Source organism: Balaenoptera acutorostrata, chromosome 15 (assembly GCF_949987535.1).
Source record: "Balaenoptera acutorostrata chromosome 15, mBalAcu1.1, whole genome shotgun sequence".
Classification (NCBI taxonomy): domain Eukaryota; kingdom Metazoa; phylum Chordata; class Mammalia; order Artiodactyla; family Balaenopteridae; genus Balaenoptera; species Balaenoptera acutorostrata.
Window position 1 is genome coordinate 20,991,122 of NC_080078.1, and position 20,228 is coordinate 21,011,349.

The following is a 20,228-nucleotide window of genomic DNA, read 5'->3' on the forward strand; positions in this document are numbered from 1 at the left end:
AACGGTTCAGAATTGGGATAGAATCCAGAAGTACCCTCTGTGCAGACCGAAGATTCTCTAGGTGGGCATCAGGCAATGAACAGCATATAGCACATCCCCACCCGTCCCTCCCTCCCATATAACAGTTAGAGGCTTAAGAATCTAACAGTGTTGTTTCAGGATTATGAGGTATTGGAAAAGTGGAAAAGAGCCATGAAGGGGCAGTGAGACCAGAACCTTCAGGAACATTTACAACGCAGGGGGAAGAGAAGAGAGGGTTCCAGTGGGAGTGGTGCTGGGTCAAAACCAGTTCTGACAAACTATAGTCACTCTTTGTGCCAAGGATTCTGCTTTTGTCCCATTTTTGGTAACAGATTTCCCTCCCTCCTCCTGGGTCTTTGTAGCTTGAGGCTAGAGCTGCAGCTCCGTCTCAGTGTTTCACCAAACACGTCCTCGAAGAGTGAAGTCACACAAGGCGCTAGGCGGGAGGCGTAAGGGCTGGGAGGCAGCTTCCCCTCCAACACCTGGGGGCCGGGCCAAGGAGAACAGCCCTAACAGGGACGTGGCTGACTGCCGAGGTGGTAGTGTGACTCACACAGCGTAAAACAAATCAAACCCCTTTATCAACTGTTTTCAGCAGGAACAAATTTGGATATACGTATACGCCAAATAAGTAAGAAGGTAACATGGTACACCACAGCTGGCCAAAAATGGCTCTGGGCCCAGTTCCAAATGTTGGTCAATCCCCAGTACAGATTAGGCGCGTGAAGAATTGGAAGGAAAAGGAGACGCAATTAATTATCAAACTTTAATTGACAGACTAATCTTACAGGATAAACAATAAGACAGCTAGTCAAGGTTACACTTAAAAAAAAAATCCAGCAGCGCAAATCTAATAGACTAAATACGTTCATCTCCTCCCAAACAGGCATTTGATTAAAAACAAAAACCAGAACAGAGCGTACACCACAAGGAAAACATGGTACTTATGTATATTGTCAAATAATTCTGCAGAACTGGTTAAGAAAGAAAGAGATTTTTAGAAATTCAGAAAGCAGTAGAACCACCCAGCCTGGCAGGTAAATTTGCCAGACGTCGTGCGCTTTGGAGGGCTCCTGACCGCCTATAACTTCAGAAGGGCCACCAGGCCCCTCAAAGAAGGAAACAGGGGCCAGTCTTAACTGGAGATGACTTTTTCACAAAGCCTTAAGACAAAGGGACCATCCCTTCCCAAGACAACAGGCATGAGCAAAGGCAAGGAGAGAAAGAGGCGTCCCTCAGAGGATGCGGTGGAAAGCAAGCCGCCCTCGCGTGGCCCTCGGCGCCCTCGCGTGGCCCTCGGCACCCGGGGTCCATCCCACGCCCTTCCCTGCCCCCGGCAAAGAGGGCGGGCCAAGTGCGGGAGCCTGGGACCGCTCCTCCAGGCACGTGGTTAGAGTGAGAGTAAGAAGAAAGGCAGCCCCTTCCGGCTGAAATACAGCAACTTTTCAGAGACGTGGCAAAGTGAGTCTCCTTGCCCCTTGTAATCTAAAGCAGCAACTCCGGAGAAAGTGCATCCTTAGTTCAGTTCGACTTCATTTAAAAAGAGCTAATGCTACTTGCAAAAGGCCCGTCATCGATTAAAATACTTAATACCAAAGAGTTCCAGCAAGTGTCGGGACTGTCTTTCTACATTTTCTGACCAGACTGACTGGAACAGAGCCGAGGGGCCAGGCCGCCGCAGGGACCAGCTGGTCACTATCCTGCCAAGTCGCCACAGGGAGGGAAGGAAAGGCAGGTTGCCTGTGCGCGAGCGAGCCCTGCAGGGGGACCGCCGGCACGACCTCCCGAGAGAAAGCAGCAGCCCCGGCCACGCCGCCCTGCACGCACGCCCCGGGCCGCAGCGGGGAGACCACAGCCAGGGCTCTGCCCAGAAAGCATCCTGAGGGAGACATGAACACCGCGAGGCTACCGAAGGGCAAAGAGTCTCAGTTTGCTAACACAGGTTTAGTCAGTACGTTCTGGACCGTAAGATGACGATGAAGCGACCACTCACGGGGCCGAGTGGCAAGCTAGTGAATACTGCTGGGACCCAGGCACGGCTCTACACCCAACACTCCTCCCAGCGGCTCCTGGTGCCGCCCCCTCGGCTCTCCAGGGCTTCCAGCAAGGTCTCCACGGAGTCGGGAGCCAGAGCCCAAGATGGTTCCAGCAGATTTAGTGAGCTCTGTAAAGCAACACTCAGACAGGTCCATACGAAAAGATGTCATTTACATTATTTATATATCCCCAAGTAAGGAAAAAAGCACCATTTTACTTAAAATGAAAAGGCTCACACAGGCTTTGGTCCTGTCTTGAGATGACACCAGCCTGAGCGAGAGGCGGTTTGGCCCTTGGGGAGCAGGGAGACGGACGGGACACACGCTGTCGCCGGGAGGGAGGGGCGTCAGGTGGCACGGGCAGCCGCACGAGTGGGCCAAGTGAGGAGACCAGGCAGGAAGGGCCTCGGAGAGCAGCCCCACGCGGCCAGTCTGGGGACGGAGACGCGCGCTGCAAGAGACCAAAAGCAGGCGTGTGGCACCGTCAGGACAAGCCCCCGGGACAGGGACGCCGGCCGACAGGAAGGGCGGTATTCAAACAGAGGTGACGCTCTTCCTGCTACGTGACCGTTTCCTCTGTAGGCCCGTCAACTGCAGAGGGAGGCTTCAGCAAGCAGCAAAGAAGCACTCTTTTCTCCAGGAGCTGCGGGCCAACGAGGACAGAAAAGCTACAGTCGCTGCTCCTTTTTCAAGGATGAAAAACAGGCAGTTTCCTGAACACTACACTTCCCATACATACTTATGCCCCCCAAAAAAGCAAGAGTAGATTTTCCTGCCCAGATGCATAACTTGGCATTGACTACACCACGAAAAGCAAGAGTCTGTCTGGATGGGCTGGATTCCTGAACTACAGCTTAGAAGGGAAGGGCGCAGAATATCACCATAAACTGGCTCACAAGGAATAGTCATCTTAGGTGAACACATGCTAATACATTTCACAGAATGAGGGATAACAGTCTAGAATCCAAAGTGTGAAGTTTGGAACATCTCTCGCCAAACCTTACTATGAGGGCCTGCACCAGTGAGAGGAGAATTGCAAAGACAGCAGCAGAGCAACAGCGAACAGCACAAAGGGTATCATTCACCAAGAGACCGTCCCTCGTTCCAGAGTCAACCAAGCCACCGGGAGACAAGAGAACTTCACGTGGACAAAGAACATCAGGGCTAAAACCAGAAGAGGGAGAGCTGATCACGAAAGCCATTTATCCCATTTTCGATGTTTAAATACATCGGCCAACCCACTAGGTCAGATGTCTTCTTCTTGAGAAAGGCAGCATCTCTGAACCTGGGATGAAGGACACTTGAACATAATGCATGAGCAGAAGGACCCAATGGAGACGCGTAATTGAAAGAATCATTGGACTGCTGAAGAATTTCTCGAAACTTCTAAGGAAGGAACGATCTGGGTCTGTGGCTGTAGGGCTGTAGAGCTGGCTTCCACCTGGCTCCTCTCAAAGAGGTCTTTGTCGGCCTACCCAGGCACACCTGTGCCAGGCTGGGCCTCAAAGCCGAACCAGTGAGGGCTGCAGACAACCGTCAAAGCGGCAGCAGATCTCCCCAGAGATCGGGGCCCAAAGGGCAAGACGTTCAGACAGGAGTCACCGCGACACACTCTGCTGCTCAACAATCACCACGGCCAGTGTGAGCGACCCCGACCAGACCCACAGCTCTTCCTCTCCCACCTCGTGTTCACGAGCAGCAGCGTGGCAAGAGGGAAGCCAGGAAAGGAGGTGGTAATGAGGTACAAAACGAGCAACTGACATCTTTGGGTTTTTAAAACATAAATTTCAATCTAGGAAGTGGGAAAATAAAAAGGGAAAGAATTCATTCTGAATCAATGGACAGAGAAATATGGCTTACTAACCCCACATTCTGCATACAATTTCATATAAGAGAGGGAAAAACCCACCCCAACTCATCACAACGCAGTCCAAACGTTTGCAACCAAAGATTCATGAAAATAGTTCAGGTGAAATCACTTAAAACAAAAAAAACAAAAAAAAAAAAAAAGAAAGAAAGAAACCAGAAAGCTTTCGATCATTCCTTTCTAAACAAAATTGGTAGATCTACTCTCAAACACACTTAAGAGTATTCCACACAACATGTTCAGAATTCAGATTTATTGATTTCCACCATATTGACTTTTAAAAATGGTATGAAGCTGACTGCAAGAAAGGGAACTGGTGATTTTAAGTTAAAATTAAGCTAATGGTGAAAGTACATCACCTCTGGCTTCAGTCACCACATCACCTTAGAGTGGATATAGATTTTTTTTGAACAAAGTTCCAGAACTCTGAAATCCAGGGATGCTGCAGGCCTCTCCCAGCAATGTCCTTCACTTTGGGTCAGTCTCCTGGGCCAGAGGTGAAAGTGCTTTCAAAAATACTGCCATTTCCCCAGCACAGTGTCTTTGATTGCATCCACATATTGAGTTGGAACCCAGTACACCCAGTAGTAAGAGGCTTCCGTGGGGCCCAACTGAAACGCCTGGAAGGGAAAAAGGAAAACCAAGCGGTACTTCAGAGGTCAGGAGACTGAGCAGGCAGCACAACAAACACGGGGAGGGCTGAGAAGTGAATTAATTAAAAAGGGAAGGGGGAAAAAAAAAAAAAAACTGTGCACATGGGGAGCATTCTCCTGTCAAAAATAAATGGATAAATAAAACATAAAAAGGTGGGAGAGTTAGGCACAGCCGATCCTAAAGCGGTGGTTCCCGAACTCGCGTGTGCAGCAGAGCCAGCTGGGGGCTTGTTAGAACAGACTGGTGGGCTCCAGCCCTTAAAGTTCCTGGTCCCGGAGAGGTGGGGCGGGGCCTGAGGATCTGCATTTCTAACAAGTTCCCAGGTGATATAATACTGTTGATCCAGAGACCAGTTTGAGAACCACTGCCCTAGGAAAACTGTCACACATGCAGGAGGAAACAGACATGAGTGTTCAAAGCAGCACTGTCAGAAATGATAAAAACCTGGAAACAACCTACATATCCATCAGTAAGGGAACGCAAAATTAAAAGTGACCTACTCGTATGAATACTGGATTTACTTTTTAAAGGTATGAACTGGATCTAGAGTTAATACAGACAGATCGTAATGTCGAACCAAAAAAAAGCAAGTTGCAGAACGATACATACCATGATACCATTTATGAAAACTGAAAAAACACAAAACAATACCGTATCTTGGTCATGGATATACATGAAAATAAACGCACAGAGAGATGGGAAGGATCCACATGATAAATCATGATAATGGCAATGGGGGGAGGGGAAGACAATGGGGACATTCACTGTTGGTATATTTTCTTTTATTTAAAGCAAGATTGAAAACAAGTTACAAAATATTTACAATAGTCTTTCTTGGTGATGGATATATGGGTTTGTTATAGTACTCTCGGTCCTTTTCTGTGCTTTTTAACATTTCTCTAAAGTGACATTCCCCCTTTTTCTAAGGTGACCTGTGAATCTAGCTAGTGAAATGGCATCTGCAAAGAGGGAAATAAACACTTTCATTAAGACAAAGGCCAAGGTGCTACTTAATGGTGTTTAGAAAAGAAAGGGGGCGATTAGAACCCACCTCTGCCAGCAATGACTCCAGAGAGAAATCAGCACTTAAACTAAATACAAAGGCATTAGCCGTCCACACCACCTCCTTAAAAGATGTCCGAAATGGTCCACTCTACTTGTTTGAAATCCTTCTTCCCAGGCTGTCTGAAAACTGGGACTGCAAACCCTACCGGGTCAAACTGGTGAGACAGATGTTTCGAAAAGGAGTGAAGGGGCCCAGCTGAAAATATTAAAATCCAACTTTTAAAACAGAAAAAATCACTGAGCAGGCAAAACAAATCACCTGCAATCCTTTAAAGACTACAGAGACTAGTGGCGGAAGGGGGCGCCCGAGGGCCTGAAAGGAGGCCCTGTGTTGTCGTCACCAGTGCCCGGAGGCACCACACCCATGAGCTGTGCACCCAGGGCTGCACTGCCAGCCACGGCCTGACGCAGCCCCTGAGCTGACAGAGCCCGACAGGGCAGCAGAGGGGACATGACCGGCTGACTTCCTAGAGCCAGGGGACCTGTCATCTGCCCAGAGAGAACTGCCGTGCCTCGAGATCCGCGCTTCCCGGACCTCCCCGCACCTCCCTCTGCCGTGAACTCTGTACGCCAACCCGCAGGCCGGACCGCTAGCCCCTGCTCCTCCCTGGGCTGGGCCGACGACATGGCCGCATCACTGCCACCTCCTAGGCCGAGCAAGGGAGGCAGCGCCGCCCGCACCCTGTCACTGCTGAGGTCAGGCCCCTGGCACAGCAACTTCGGAGCAAGGTGGCTGAACTCCATTTTTAAAGCAGTCCCTTCAACAGTGCTGGGAAAACAGAAGGTGTCTGCCTAAGCTGCTCAGGGAGTCTCGCCACGGAACTCTTGCTCTGCTCCGCAGACTTGGAGAACGCCTCCAGACACGCTGTCTGGGAAAGAGCAGCCGCTCTCTTTAGAGCAGAACTCCATGCTTAACCAGGTCACAGACTCGCCCCTCCTCACAGGGTCCTCGGCCACCCGATGGCTGCCCCCTGGGGTAAGCAACAGCACTGCAGAGGGGCAGCCTGGTGCCCTCACAGACGCCAAGGCGAGTGGGAGGTTTTGTTTCATACGCAAGACAAAACTGAAAATGAAGACCCACAAGCCATTAACCTCCTCTTTACATTTATTTTCCTGGTCTAAAAACAAAATATTACAGATATGAGAGATGCAAAAGAGATAAAGTGTATCCCCTTTAAACTGCTGGGGGCGGGGTGCGGTTTGCAAAATAAACAGAACGAGGAATAGGTCACGGATTAAGTTCTAAGAACGGGAAGACAACATGAGGGTCTTAAACCTGCGCGTCTTCTCAACACTGAGTGTTCTCCTCAGTGGAAAGTCCACTCCCTGCTGGAGGAGCAGAAGCAGGAGACTAGTGAGGGCTAGGCCACGCCGGCTACTTACCATCATGTGGTAGTCTTCGTGTCCTTCGATAGGTTCACTGACCACATTTTTAATGGAACCCATGGGCAATTTCTCAGTCCGCTCTAAGTTGAGAGGGATTACAGTGATTATTAAAGGCCCCCCTGCTCTACTCCTGTGACTCAGCAGTCCCTCCTCAGGGCTGGTGGCCGGGGGAATCTACCTCCACCCTCTAGGGACGACGGGAGAGATCTTCTGGTCAGTACACCTCCAGCCCTGCTTGGGAGTTGGGAACTTCTTAGGAGCAAATGGGGAACCGGACTTGACAGAGGTATATTAAAGGTTTCTGAGAGCAGAGGTATAGCTTGCCTGGTGTTACTCTGTAACGTCTGATGATTAATAAACACCCAAGAAATTCCTCTGCAACCTTACTGCCAAGCCCAGCCCTGGCGGAGGTCTTTGGCGCCTGGGATAGTCAAGGGGACCATAAAGACGCAACTGCATGCCCCTGTGACTCGTACAGGAAGGGGGATGCTTGGGGCTTTCAGACCAGTTTCTATCCCTTGATCCTGCTCACTCACCCTCCCCCCCCATTCCCTCCCTTGGCCCCCCACCCCTCCAAATACACACACTTGAAAAAGTTCTCTGAGAGCATTCATAACCTCTTATGATTAACACTCTAAATGCCACTTATCACATGGGGTCAGAAGACATTTTGCAGCAAGTTCAAGGATGGCAGGTAAGAAAGAGGAGGCAGCGAGGGACGCCTGGAGTGAGATGAGACTGGAGGTGAGCCGAGTGCAGCAGGACAGGGCTGGTGGCAGGAGAGGCGGGGGCACCTGCACGACAAAGCCACCGCCCAGAAGCAGCAGACACCTCAGGGACAGGGAGGAGTTCTCAGCACATGGAGAAACCAAGCCGGAAAACTCATTACAGGCTTTGCAGAAAGCAAAATCTGGAAAATGGGTGAGTTGACAAAACAAACCAGGAACTTAGAGCCCTGACTTGTCATCTAGTTGGTGACTTGAGACATGTTATTTCCATCCTGTGGGCCTTGGTCTCTGAAAAATGGGGGTGAGGAGATGGGACCTGAAGATGTTCATTCAGATTTTGACTTCCAGTGGCTCTAAAACAGTGACCCACAGGTAGGACCTGACCAGCACTTATCTTTAAGATGGAAACTTTTTTAAACACCAGCCATTTTGAATTGTCCAGAGATTTCATGCAAAAATATGGACCTCTGGCTTCTCTTGAAAACACAGAAGATTCAACAATCCTGGGCCCACATTCCTGAGTGACAGCAATCAGCTAGATTAGAGACTCGAGTTCCCTACAAGCAGGGCACATGCTCCCCCGAGGCGGCTCCACGTGGTCACAGGTCCCAGTTCCTGCCTGGAGCTCGTTCTTCTCCCTCCACTGGGCCTGAGGCCGTCAGTACTGCCTTCTACACACGCTACCGCAGGAGCCCTTGAGTGCCACTCGGTAAAGCACCCCATCGAGAAAGAGGCCAACTAGCGGCTGGGATGGTCACGTCAGCAGAAAGATGAAGCCAGTGGCTGGCAGCCAACTCCCAGAACAAGCTGTCCTCCTCGGACAGTGCTGAGGACACTCAGGTGACAGGACTCCTGAGCTCCCATGTGAGAAGAAAGCCTGAGGTACACTGACACAGCAGTCTGGGTGGGAATGGAAAGCCCCGCCTTGGTCAACCCTTGAAGACATGAATGTTCACGGCCAGGCTCTTTAACAAGGCTAGTGAGTAATGCGGCTCTCAACAGCTCTGAATCCCTGATACATCAAGACTCTTCTAGAGCTCTGCCTTTGTGCCAAAGCAGAAAGGCAGCTGCTCCTACAAGCTGAAATAAAACCTCTAACTCACGTGTGGGAGGTTCTCTTTAGCCCCTGCAGTTACGATGTTGTTTCCTATACAACTTCATAACCTGAAAACACTCCCTGAGGAACCAACGAACACTTACACACTTAGTCCTCGTCCAGCTCCCCTGCCTGCACCCACCCTCTGGGCCAGCATCCTTAGCCCCTGCCTCCCATTAGGCTGCCCGAGTGAAAGTGCAAGCCTAGGAAGAGGCGGGGTCTCAGCAAGTCAATGCAATGGTGGAGAACTAAGCAAAATCACCTGCAAGGTCATGAGTAAGTGACAACCTGACAAGAGGCAGGGCAGCTCACAATTAAAAAAACCTGATGATGTGACAGGCTCTGCAGAAGAGAATGACCTGCTAAAGGGTTCAAAGGCCCCTGGGAATACTGGTAAAGCCCTTAAATATTATGCACAACTTGCTTTTTGCCCATGCAGTTAGAGTCGAAAGTGAAATGAAGACTATAGCAAGGAATCATAAACTTGTTAGAAAACTCAAGCATTTTGGCCATTTCAGTCTTTGTTCATTTTAAGAATCAGGATAGGGTTGAAAACAAGAAACATTTTCATATTTCACATGATTAAAATCTCACTCTCCGTCACCCTTACTCCAATTATTTTCCATAAAACTTTGGTCCCATTTTAAGCAGAATCATACTAAATGGCCTGTCCCTGAAACCAAGTAACCTCAGACGATGAGATCCCCTATACTTCTCTTTACCATTTACCTCGAACACTGAATACCTACAGTGCTGGCCAGAAACAGGTGAATTAGGCATGTTCGGTTCCCTCCAGGAATCTAACAGGGGGACAGACAAGTCAGAGAGTAATGAGTGCTCTGAGGATATAACGGGGCTCTCTATGAACAGAAGGGGCAGCAATTCATTTGGAGGGTGGGGGAGATATCAGGGAGGGTTTCATTAGGAGAGCACATTTAGGTAGGACCTCGGAAGACTTTGTTAACAACAGGAATGCGAAGTAGGCATTCTGGGTGAGGGCACAGCATGACCAAAGACATGAGCTGTGCAAAGCACGGTGGGAAGCTCAGGGAGTGATGCAGTTGAAGTACGTAGGGCACAACAATGCAAGTGGGGCAGGAAGCGAGGTCAGAAACTTAACTGGGCCCCATCGTTGAGAATACGGGACACTATGCTTAGGCATTTGAACTTGGCCTTGAAGAGCGCAAGGTTTTTGAGCACAGGAACCAGTGAGGAAAAACCAGTACAGAAGATGGGCAGGACAAAAGAGATCCCAGATGGGGCAGGGATATAGATTAATTTGCTTTAACAGACCAAGTTTTGAGACGCTAGGAGTTAACTGGCGCAGCAGAGTGGCAAAGAAAGGGACACAGATAATTCTGGAATGTAACTGACAAGACTTTGAACCATCTGGGGGAAGGGAGAGGGAGGACAGTCAGAGACACTTCCCAGCAAATAGCAAGCCTGATTCACAGGCACAGGCAGAGTAGGTGGGGGGAAGCAGAGGGCAACCAGGCAGGGAAGGAGAGGCAGGTCCCTAGTACAGGGGCAAACTCTGATCTACAGGAGCCAGGCAGGTGACATAAATGAATAAAGCTGGCTACAATAAAAGATAAATGAAACAGTGAGGACTATAGCACAGACCACCTGAAGCCACTGCTCGGCTCTGGCTGATCGCTGCCATGTGAAAATGCAGGTCCAGGATGGCTAGATCTTTTGCTTCTTTTCAAGAGAAGCACCAAAAAAAAAAAAAACCTCCTGATTTTCACAGATTGTGTGTAAACTCATAAAACTCATAAAACCCTTGTCTGTGGACTAGACCTGGCCCTCAGGCCACACATTTGGAACCTCTGGTTTTGGCTGCAGCTGAAGAGTCAATGTTTGAAGGATTGGCCCTGAGATCAGACTAAAAAGAATGACGGAAGAGGGTCCAGATAGAAGGCGAGCATCAAAAAGCAAAATTGAAAGCCAGGAGCACACAAAGCACAGTGGAGAAGGATTTCAGAATGAGGAGCGGAATTGCACCCAAGGCCACGCCCTGCAGGGTACGAGAGGCAGTGAGCCAGGAAGAGGTGAGGGCAGTCCGTACCTTTAGTGCCGATCCACAGCTGGTCTTGTTCTAGCTTAAAGGTAAGTCTCACTTTTCCCCCGGACTTATTGTACATGCCAGATAAGGGTACAGCTGGCAGGCGCTCCTGGAGACACAAGAGCATGGTAAGAGAGGGAGGAACCAGAAACAAGGTGAGACAGGAAAAGAAGACGGGACAAGAGTCGAGGACCTGATTGCAGGAACCTCAGGAAGTCAGAAGGTGAGCCTGGTTCCTTTTCAGATTGCTCACAAAGGAGTTTGGCTTACCTGGGCACCCTTAACAGACGGCATCACATCTTCAGGTTTTCCTTTATCCAACACTTTCCTGTGTTGCTATAAGTCAGAAGAGATAATTAAATGAAACAGCTGACTGCACATTAGTCTATTATTACCTCTTTGAAAAAGAGAATGAATAAAACCTTAATGTTTTGGTTCAAAAGCTTTTTGTGACTACAGATATGGGTCCTTTGACACTACAGAGCAGTGCTGCCCAGCAGAAATTTCCGTGATGGAAATATTCTATATCTATGCTGTCCAAAACAGTAGCCATGAGTCACTTGTGGCTATTAAGCATTTGAAATGTGGCTAGCATGAGTAAGGAACTGAATTCTTCATATTACTGAATTTTAGTCGGCCACATGTGGCTACCACATTAGACATCAAAGCTCTAGAGCAATCAGGATTTCCAGATTGCTAATTCAAATAAACTTTACTTCCTTCTCCCCCTCCCCCGAAATCACCACTGAAAGAATTAATCATCATGATAAGACAGCCACAAAGGATGCTTGCTCTCCTGGCATGTACAGAACAGGACAGCCGTTTCTATCAACTTAAACTCCCAAAGAACCCTATAAGGATGCTGATAATCAGCTTAGCTGCCTAGAAGGGGCACTTCTTCAACAAATGGAGACTCAGTCCATTGCAGCAATCTTCCCCATAACCCCACCCTTAACCCCAGCTAAACAGAAAGCTCAGGAGCCACATTTCCAAAGAGAAATGCTGATTACTCTATAGCCTGACATGAAGAAGTCTCTAACCCCACTCCCACCTCAGGAGTTTGAAGCAGCTCATTAAGGGTTCTAATTAGGCTTATGGCCCCCTAAAACTGTTTTTGTCTGGCCCAAATGCCTGAGTCTTGTTTCCTCTCCATCTGTGGCTTTACAGGTACAGTCGCTGTCTGGTCAAGCTAGAACCGTAGGGTAACAAGTGGGTAGAGGGTAAACATTTAATCGAATTTAAGCACCAGGTGGCCAAGAGCCAGCTTAAACCCGCACCGGCACGGTGGAAACCCTCTGGTAGGAATAAACTCAACACTACCAGACTACTAGCAAAAGGTCACTCTACATATCAGCCCTAGATTCTTGAGCAAGCTGATGAAAAGCCAGGAGAACGAGTCCCTCTCAGGAGGCCATGTTACGCCTCATAACCGGCATCAACAGAACAAAGCTGCGCGGATTAGAAGCCTAACTGGACTCATAGCTCACAAGTACCTTTTGAAGAATTTTCCCTTCACTGTGGAGAACACTTCTAAAGCCTGTTAAGCTACCAGTAGTAACTCAAAACCTGGATTTAAGAGGCATGTTATGCTCCAAGGGTGTAACCAGTGGGAAGGCTCATTCACGTCTGACATGTCCCTATTTGACAATTTCACACATTGTGGCAGAGGAAGATGTGAAAATGGAAATGCACTCATTTAGTTACATTATCATCCCATATTTAGAAGCAAAAGTGTCCAAATAAACACATTTTAGATGTTAATATAGGTTTACAACCCCTTATCTGAAACCCTATGGACAAATGTTTTGTACTTTATAAAATCTAAAACTTTTTAAGGATTTTATAAACGTAATAGTTTTTTTCTTTTTCGTAATACAGTTTTAAAATACACTACATAATATTCTTTATGGAGTCTAGGGTAGCACCTTGTTATCAAATGCGTTAATATTTCTAGGGCAAAACATGACTATTCACACTAATTCTGATCAGGTTTTGCTGCCAAATTTATAAAAGCACTTGGGTTTTCAGACTCTTTTGGGGTTCTGGAAGCACATATAAGGGATTACGGACCTGTAACACAAAATTGTGTCCTTCTCACACTGTTGGCCATGTGCCTTGGTGCCTAAGGTCACTGAAATTGATGTTGGTCAAGGTTGGTTTACTCTCCTCAGGATACAGACTGAGTTGAGAATATCTATTTTCCTGGAACACATTAAGAGTGGCCAGGAGACTCCATAACTACAAGTGGGGTTTGCTGGGTGATAAGATCACAAGTGATGGTTCTTCCAATCAGTTCCTTCCACAGTGAAACACTCTTACTTTTCCCAATTACAAAAAAGAATCTGAATGGCTACAATGAGCACAAAACAGGCTGGATCTCTTCCATCCAAAATGAGCAACAAAGCATGTAAAAATTCAGGCCCCCCATTTCACAGACCAGGAAGAGGGAAAAAACGAAAATCAGCATAGCTATCTTCCTAGTCAGCTTCATTTGGCTTCCTGAAACAGTCAGTTTTAGAGGAACCTCTGAAAGCTACTGATTTCCATGCCTATCCAGAAAAGGGCCTGTTGACGTGAGGGAAGCCACAAGCCAAAAAACAAATGTAAGCACTTGTATAAAATGGAGGATTAATTCCAATAGTGGCATTTTTCTCTGGCGCTAAATAGAAGAGAAACCCACATCTGCTTCATTTCAATACCTGGTCTAAAGCCTGCCTTTACAAAGGCCTTATCCTAAAGTAGATAGACTTGAGACACACTGACCCGCCAGATGAGACAAAGATGCAAATCTCAGGTAGTTGTCACCTCCACTCAACAGCCAGCCGCACCCAACTGCTGCCATAAATTTCCATCATGGGCCCTGTCCAAAAAGGAGCTTATTCTAGAAAGGATACAACCAGCCTAGGCTTGAGAGGACAAAGCCTCACACTTCCCAGGACCAACAATCACACGACAGACTCACTTTCTGCCTGCAGAGAGGCTCTTTCTTGTTCTCTTCGGCCTTTGCGTCCTGCTGGGCAGCATCTTTGGGTGTGTTTACTGCTAAGACATCATTTATCGTGGAGCCAACGACCATGATCTTGGCTCCACTGGTGACTTTTATTTCTCTCAACGTCTTATCCTCAGGGACAAGTCCCTTATACATGACTTTCTGCATGGCAGGCGGGAGACCTTGGGAAAAGGTAGAGGACAGTGAAAGGAAGAAACGAAAAACATTCTTGCACAACAGACCCGAAAGTGAATACTGCTCTATCGCCAATTACTTTTGTGCACTCAGGCAATTCACAACCTCTCTAAGCCTCCAGAACTTCATAAGAGTAATGACAATAGTTCCTTCTGTATGAACTTGTTTTAAGAACTAAGATATAATACATATGGAGCATTTAGTGCAGCACCTGGTATTTAATAACTGATCAATAAATATCAGCGATTATTCATTCCAAGTTGTTCCTCAACCATCTTGTGACTCAAATATTAAGTGAGAGTCCACAAACCCCAGGAATATAGAAACCAATAAGGTTTCTGTTTTTATGGAGCTTACAGGGTACGTGCAGAAAATGTAAAAAGAAAATCATTTCAGATGGCAAACTGCTGTAAATAAGAAAAAACTAAGTAATATGAGCATCTGTGAAGGGGCCAGCATGAGAGCCAAAAACAGTGTTTCCTAAACTTCCCTTATTAGAAGTACCTGAGACATTTGCTAAAAATAATTCCTGGCCACATTCCAGACCCACTGAATCAAAATCTCCAGGGGAAAGGGCCTAGGAGCTGTAAATTTCACAAGCGCCTTAGGTGATTCTATTAGAGATGTTAGAAGCACGAGTTAGAAACTTGGCCCGAAGAGTCAGAACTGGCATTGAATCCCAGCTCAGCCACGGACTAGCTCTGACTTTGGGTCTCATTTTCCCCACCTGAATAACGGGCACATTACTACTTACTTGGGAGGACTGTTCTGAGCATTGAGAAAGCTGATGCAAGGAAAGCGGCCAGCGCGGTGCCTAGCACAGCGTCAACACTAGGCAGGTGAAGTGGGAAAGGCTGTCAGAGCCACGGGGATTACCTGTAATCGAGTGAATCTTCTGTTTTAGCTCGGAGCCTGTGCTATCCAGGGGAAACTTCACGTCGTGCTTAGTCTTGTTCCAGATGATCTTCAGGTCCACCAGCTCCCTGCCCGCGCCGCCGCCCGCGTCCTCGCCGTTGCTGACCGAGGCCTGGGCCGCGAGGTCCCCAGGGGGCTGGGCCGGGGCAGGCTGCAGACTGCCTCGCGCGGCGCAGGAGTCCTCGGCCGCCGCCCCCGCCGCGGCTTCGGCCTCCAAGCAGTTGAGGGGCCGCGCGGGCCCCTCGGTCGCCACGGTCTCGGCCTCCGTGTCCATGCCAGTTTCCTCCATGCCTGCAAGGGGGTTAGGGGGTGGGCGCTCGCCGCGGGCTGGGCCTGGGACCGGATTCTGCCCGGGCGCCGCCGGACCGCCGCTCCCGAGCCAGGCTGCTCCCCACGCCGCGCCAGGCCGCATCCCCCAGGGGCGCCCGCCTCACCTCGGCCCGACCCGGGCGCCCGCCACCCCCTCCACACTCACCATCCGGGGCTCCGGCCGCCGCCATGATGATTGTGTACAACACCCACCGCTCCCGCAGAGGCCGCCGGGAAAAGACGAGCTGGCTGAGATTGGCCCCGGTAACAGCCCCTAATCGCGCACAGCCTGGCCGGAAACAGGTGGAGGTTTCTATGGAGACCCGCCTCCTCCGCTTCCCCGGCCCGGCCCCTGCCACGCTTTAGCTTTCAAGAACCCAGGGGGCGGGCCCGGGAAATCGCCCACTCGCTGGACTCTGCCCCCTAGAGGCCGAGTGGGGCCGCAGTCGTGCAAGGGGGCGTGGGCTTGTAGGCTAGGAGGCCTGCGCCTTTAAGGGGCGGGGTTGCGCCTGCTGTGGCGGAAGCGGATTTGCTGGGAGGAGTCCCCGGAAGTGATGCACGGAGAAGCCCACGTGTGCGATTCCACTCCACATGGCTGTGCTCCTGAAGAGGTTGTTGCATCCCCGGAGGCCCCCGGCGGCCTTGGGCCGCCCCCTGGGACGGCGCGAGGCCAGCCTGGACACTCATGCCGGGGCTGCGGTGCGAGTGCGGTTCGCCCCCAGCCCCACAGGTAACCTTGGCGGACGTGACGCTGCAGGCCGAGACCCACCGTCTCTTGCCCGCCCCCCGAACGATCCGAGCGAATCCCTTCCGGTGGAGTCAGACTGGGCGGGCAGTGTGGCCTCATTATACAGAAGCAGAAATAGGTTTACGAGCGGAAGTTTTTCGCATTGCCAGAAATTTCGTGTTTATTGTACTGTACCATTTCTTTGGGCCCCTTTTTTCTTTTGTGTATATAGTAAATGTGTATTGAGTACAAAATGTTCTAGGCGCTGCGATACAGTGGACATGGAGAAAGTAGGACCCCCGCTCCCAAGAAGCCTACACTGTAGTGGCTGCAACAAACACGTATAAAAATAACTAGTTTTAGACAGTCACGTGTGTCATGTGGAAAATGAAGCAGGGTAGGGGACTGGGGGTTGGGTAGGATGCTCAAGGATGCCTTGCTGAGGAGGTGACATATGAGTGGAGAACCAGATAACAAGAAGGAACTAGGTATGTGAAACCTATAGAAGGAACCTTCTGGGCAGAGGAAATTGGAGGTACAAAGGCCCTGTGATTAGTGTTGGAGCCTAGCAAACCAGAGAGTGAGGCAGGGGTCCATTGTATACCCTAGCGGCGATCTTGTCAGGGCCTCCGCACCAGTTCCCCAAATTCTTTTCTCACCAAGGCAACCTGCTTGCCCTCTTCACACCAAGCATGCCTCTCATTCTGAACTCCAGGGTCACAAAGCTACCTTTGTGGCAAGATCTCAGCTACACAGAGTGACAGGGGTCTTTCTCGGCAGGCAGTATAGTGTAGAGCATGCTTCTCAAACCACCCCTGGTGAAAGGACTGGTTTCTGATTTCCAGTTAATTATGGACTAATACTTTTATAAAATCAATATAAGGAAATTAGTAGAAAAAGGAAAGTCGTAAAAGCATACAAAATATGAGACTATTTCTTTTTATTGAATTCAAAAGATATAAAGTTATTATGTCAAATTGCTGTCAACTTGGTTGGGAACTGCCAACAGTTTGCAGACAAGCTCTGGTTTGGGTGCCAAGGCCTGGAATTGTCTGGGCCCAAATTTCTGGCTTTGCCACTTGCTATCTGTGTGGCTTGAGAAAATTATTTAACCTCTCTGAACCTCTGAGTTTTACCATCTGTCAAACAGGGCTGGTAATAGTACCTGCCTCATGGTTTGAGCTAATGCAACTGAGGCACTGGATAAGGACTGGTACTCATGGAAAGCACTTAGTAAGCAGAAGACTCCATTATGATGATTTTAATTCTCCTTTCCTTGCTGATCTGTGGGAAAAGCCCATGTTGGAAAGGCTGTTGACTACAGATAGAAGAATGTAGATCATTATAATAACTAAAATTAATAGGGTACTCTGGTCAGCATTTATGCCTCACAGCAACCTTGCAAGGAAGGTTTCTATTTTTTTGTTGTTAATCTCTCTAACAAATTAAGAAATTGACGCACACAAAAGTCAAGTAGAGTGCCCAAGGGGTAGCAGAATTTGAATCAAGGTCTATTTGATCTAAAAGGTCTTGCTTTCAACTACTGGACCCCTGTCCTCTATCTTGGGGACCTCTGGTTTTGTGGTGGCCTTGTAACTAGCTGAAGGTCACATACATAATCAGTGTTGAGCTGGAGTCTACCTGACTCCAGAGAAGCATTTCCTATCCCATGCTGCCTCCTGTACTTGGAGATGCAGACAAGCTCATTGTGGAGACAGGGCCGTAGCCTGGCCCAAAGAAGGAAGGGTAAGGGGGGAAATGACAGCCCTGGGAAAACTGTTCACTTTAACTTTTCAGTCAGGAATGATGAAAAAGTAAAATATTAAGAGTTTAAACTTGGGTGAAGAGAAATACAGTGGCATCGAATATTACTTTAGGTTAGTATCTAAAGCCAGCACTTAAAGTGTCGAGTAGACAAAATTCAAAACGTATGATGTGGATAGTCACGTACAGTGCATAGAGGGTACGGGCAAAGTGTAATTTTACAGTACATCTAATTAGTAATTAATTTTTCTTTTTGCCCAAGGACTTCATTGAATTTGCATAAGGTAGATGCACGTGTGATGTGGCTTCACTGAATAACTGTCTGCTTCTCCTTTGGGTGAAACTTGGCCTTAAGGCAAATGTCAAAGTAGAATGATGGGTGCAGTTGGGGAGATTTGGAGCCATTTTACACAATGACATGCTCCAAAACTTCAGTGTTCTTCCACTTCCAGGATGAGGGTAAATGAGTCAACCAGCCCAGTCCTCTTCTGTGGCAACCTGCCTGCCTGGGTGCCTGATGGGGAGATGGGACAGGGTAGCGCCATTTCTTAGACTTTGATGTTCCCTGAGACCTTGTGTCACAAGCAGAACTTACTTGCGCCTCGTCTTCCCCATCTTGTCTGAGCTGTTCTCTTCTTCCTCCAGGCTTCTTGCACCTGGGCGGCCTCCGCGCTGCCTTGTACAACTACATCTTTGCCAAGAAGCACCGAGGGAGCTTCATCCTGAGGCTGGAGGACACGGATCAGACCCGCCTTGTGCCTGGGGCAGCGGAGAATATAGAGGACATGCTGGAGTGGGCAGGTGAGGCTGGCAGGGAGGGGCCCCTTCTCCCAGGAAGGAGCAGGGAGCAGGGAAAGGAGCCTGGAGGTTTTCTCACGTGGCCCAGGGTGGAGAACGCGGAGTCCCTGGAGGAATGAGTACATTTGTGCTGCCTGGGGTGGCAAGTTCCACCTGGAAAGATGCTGAAGTTCCCGGGGCGGGGGGGGTGGGGGGGGGGTGGGGGGGGCGGTGGGGTGGGGGGGTGGGGGAATAAAAAGCTCCAAGGCTGTTTTGAGATTCTTGCTTTTATCTCAGAATCTCACTTCCTACTGGGAGTGGGCAGGAAACACAGGCCAAGTGGAAGATGGACCGGGAGTCTCCAGGGGTGTGGTAAGCCCAAGAAAGCGCCAGCCCTGTTGATGTGGGAATCCCGGCCCAGCTCATCAAATCTTCTGATTTCTGGGAGGAGCCAGAACTCCCGGGTTTTTTGTTTTTGTTTTTGATGACTACTTCCCATTGTTAAATCTGAGCTCAGATTTTTTTTTGTTTTTTTTTAAACCACATTGTATGAGCCAAACAAAACACTTGCAGCCTCTTAAGTCAGTGTCTTTATGGGAAGTTTAATCCTGAGGCCAGCCAAGCTCAGGGAGGACAAGGAGGACTGTCTGTGTGTTCCCCAGGTCAGTAGCTGCCATCCTGTCAGAACAGGTATGACTGTTTAAGCTCGCCGAGGGAAAATGCCAAAAACACCAAGACTGTCTTGAGATGTGTATTCTAGTCTCAGGTAGATCATTAACTAAATTCTGGGTTCCTGAAGGGCAAAAACTGATTTCGTTTCTGTCCTCTACTGCAGAAGGTTGTAGCAGAAACTCAGTTGAGATTAGTTGAATAAAAGAATTCATGCACCAACGTCACTTACTGTGGTCCAGGTAGTGGTAGTGTTCAAGCATGGAACCAAGACCCTGCACTCAGTAAGTAGGGGAAGACAGATAAAAGGTGAATTCATTCTTACTACAATATTAAGTGATGATAAGTGATGTGGAGAGAAGGGTAGCAGGCGAGGGAACCAGCAGGGCGCAGGTCTTGGAGATGGGGGGGGGACTTCCCCAGGGAGGGGACGGTAGAGCAGAGAGTTGCACAAAGTGAGGGGCCGGCCCCGTGGTTACCTAGGGGGAGAATGCTCAAAGCAGTGGGAATAGCAGATGCAAAGGCCCTGCGGAACCTTAGTGCTGGGTGTATTTGAGGAGCAGCAAGGAAGCCAGTGTGGCCCAAGCACGGTGAGGTAAGCAGAGGACCTGGAGACGTGAGGACAAGGAGGTTGGCAGGAGCCCGTGACTGGCCACGTGGCGTGGAGCACCTGCTACACCGTGCTAGGCACGAGGGTACCGTGATGAGCAAGACTGCCTGGTGCGTCCTGCCCCGTGGAGCCCCCAGCTCGGCACAGCGGTGTGAGCCTTCTGGCGAGGCAGAGGCCAGGGATCCACACCCCAGGTGGCTGAGTTCTGGAGCTTCGTGCTTTGGGCATCGGTATGTAGTTTACATAGGATGAAATTTACCATTTCAAAGGGGTCTTTAGTATATTCACTGAGTTGTATATCCACCACCACTGTCTAATTCCAGAACATTTCCATCACCCCAAAACGGAACCCTGC

At 49.1% G+C, this 20,228-nt stretch overlaps 2 protein-coding genes across 9 annotated transcripts in view; one reads left to right on the plus strand and one right to left on the minus strand.

The window, feature by feature from the left end:
- Window positions 1-768: 768 nt before the first annotated feature.
- Window positions 769-15,661, minus strand: UBFD1 (ubiquitin family domain containing 1). 2 transcript variants are annotated; one of them, XM_057529358.1, is made up of 7 exons: window positions 15,493-15,642; window positions 14,979-15,308; window positions 13,881-14,089; window positions 11,189-11,254; window positions 10,922-11,027; window positions 7,027-7,109; window positions 769-4,544 (listed from the first exon to the last, which is right to left on the minus strand). In XM_057529358.1, exons 1-7 carry the CDS (start codon window positions 15,515-15,517, stop codon window positions 4,434-4,436), a joined length of 930 nt encoding a protein of 309 aa, XP_057385341.1. In that variant the 5' UTR covers window positions 15,518-15,642; the 3' UTR covers window positions 769-4,433. The 2 variants fall into 2 exon arrangements, with proteins under 2 accessions (XP_057385341.1, XP_057385342.1); XM_057529359.1 differs by lacking the exons at window positions 769-4,544; window positions 7,027-7,109 and adding an exon at window positions 7,616-9,653 and having other exon boundaries at window positions 15,493-15,661.
- A 248-nt stretch (window positions 15,662-15,909) lies between these two features.
- EARS2 (glutamyl-tRNA synthetase 2, mitochondrial) overlaps window positions 15,910-20,228 on the plus strand; it is a 30,699-nt gene continuing 26,380 nt past the window's right edge. For 6 of the 7 annotated variants that reach the window (XM_057529076.1, XM_007198283.2, XM_057529078.1 and 3 more), the window contains exons 1-2: window positions 15,910-16,056; window positions 18,463-18,618. In XM_057529076.1, the coding sequence (XP_057385059.1) occupies window positions 15,918-16,056; window positions 18,463-18,618 (295 nt within the window). In that variant the 5' untranslated portion in view covers window positions 15,910-15,917. Of the gene's footprint in view, window positions 16,057-16,401; window positions 16,542-18,462; window positions 18,619-20,228 lie in introns of those variants that run through there. The other variant, XM_057529075.1, reaches the window with a different exon arrangement.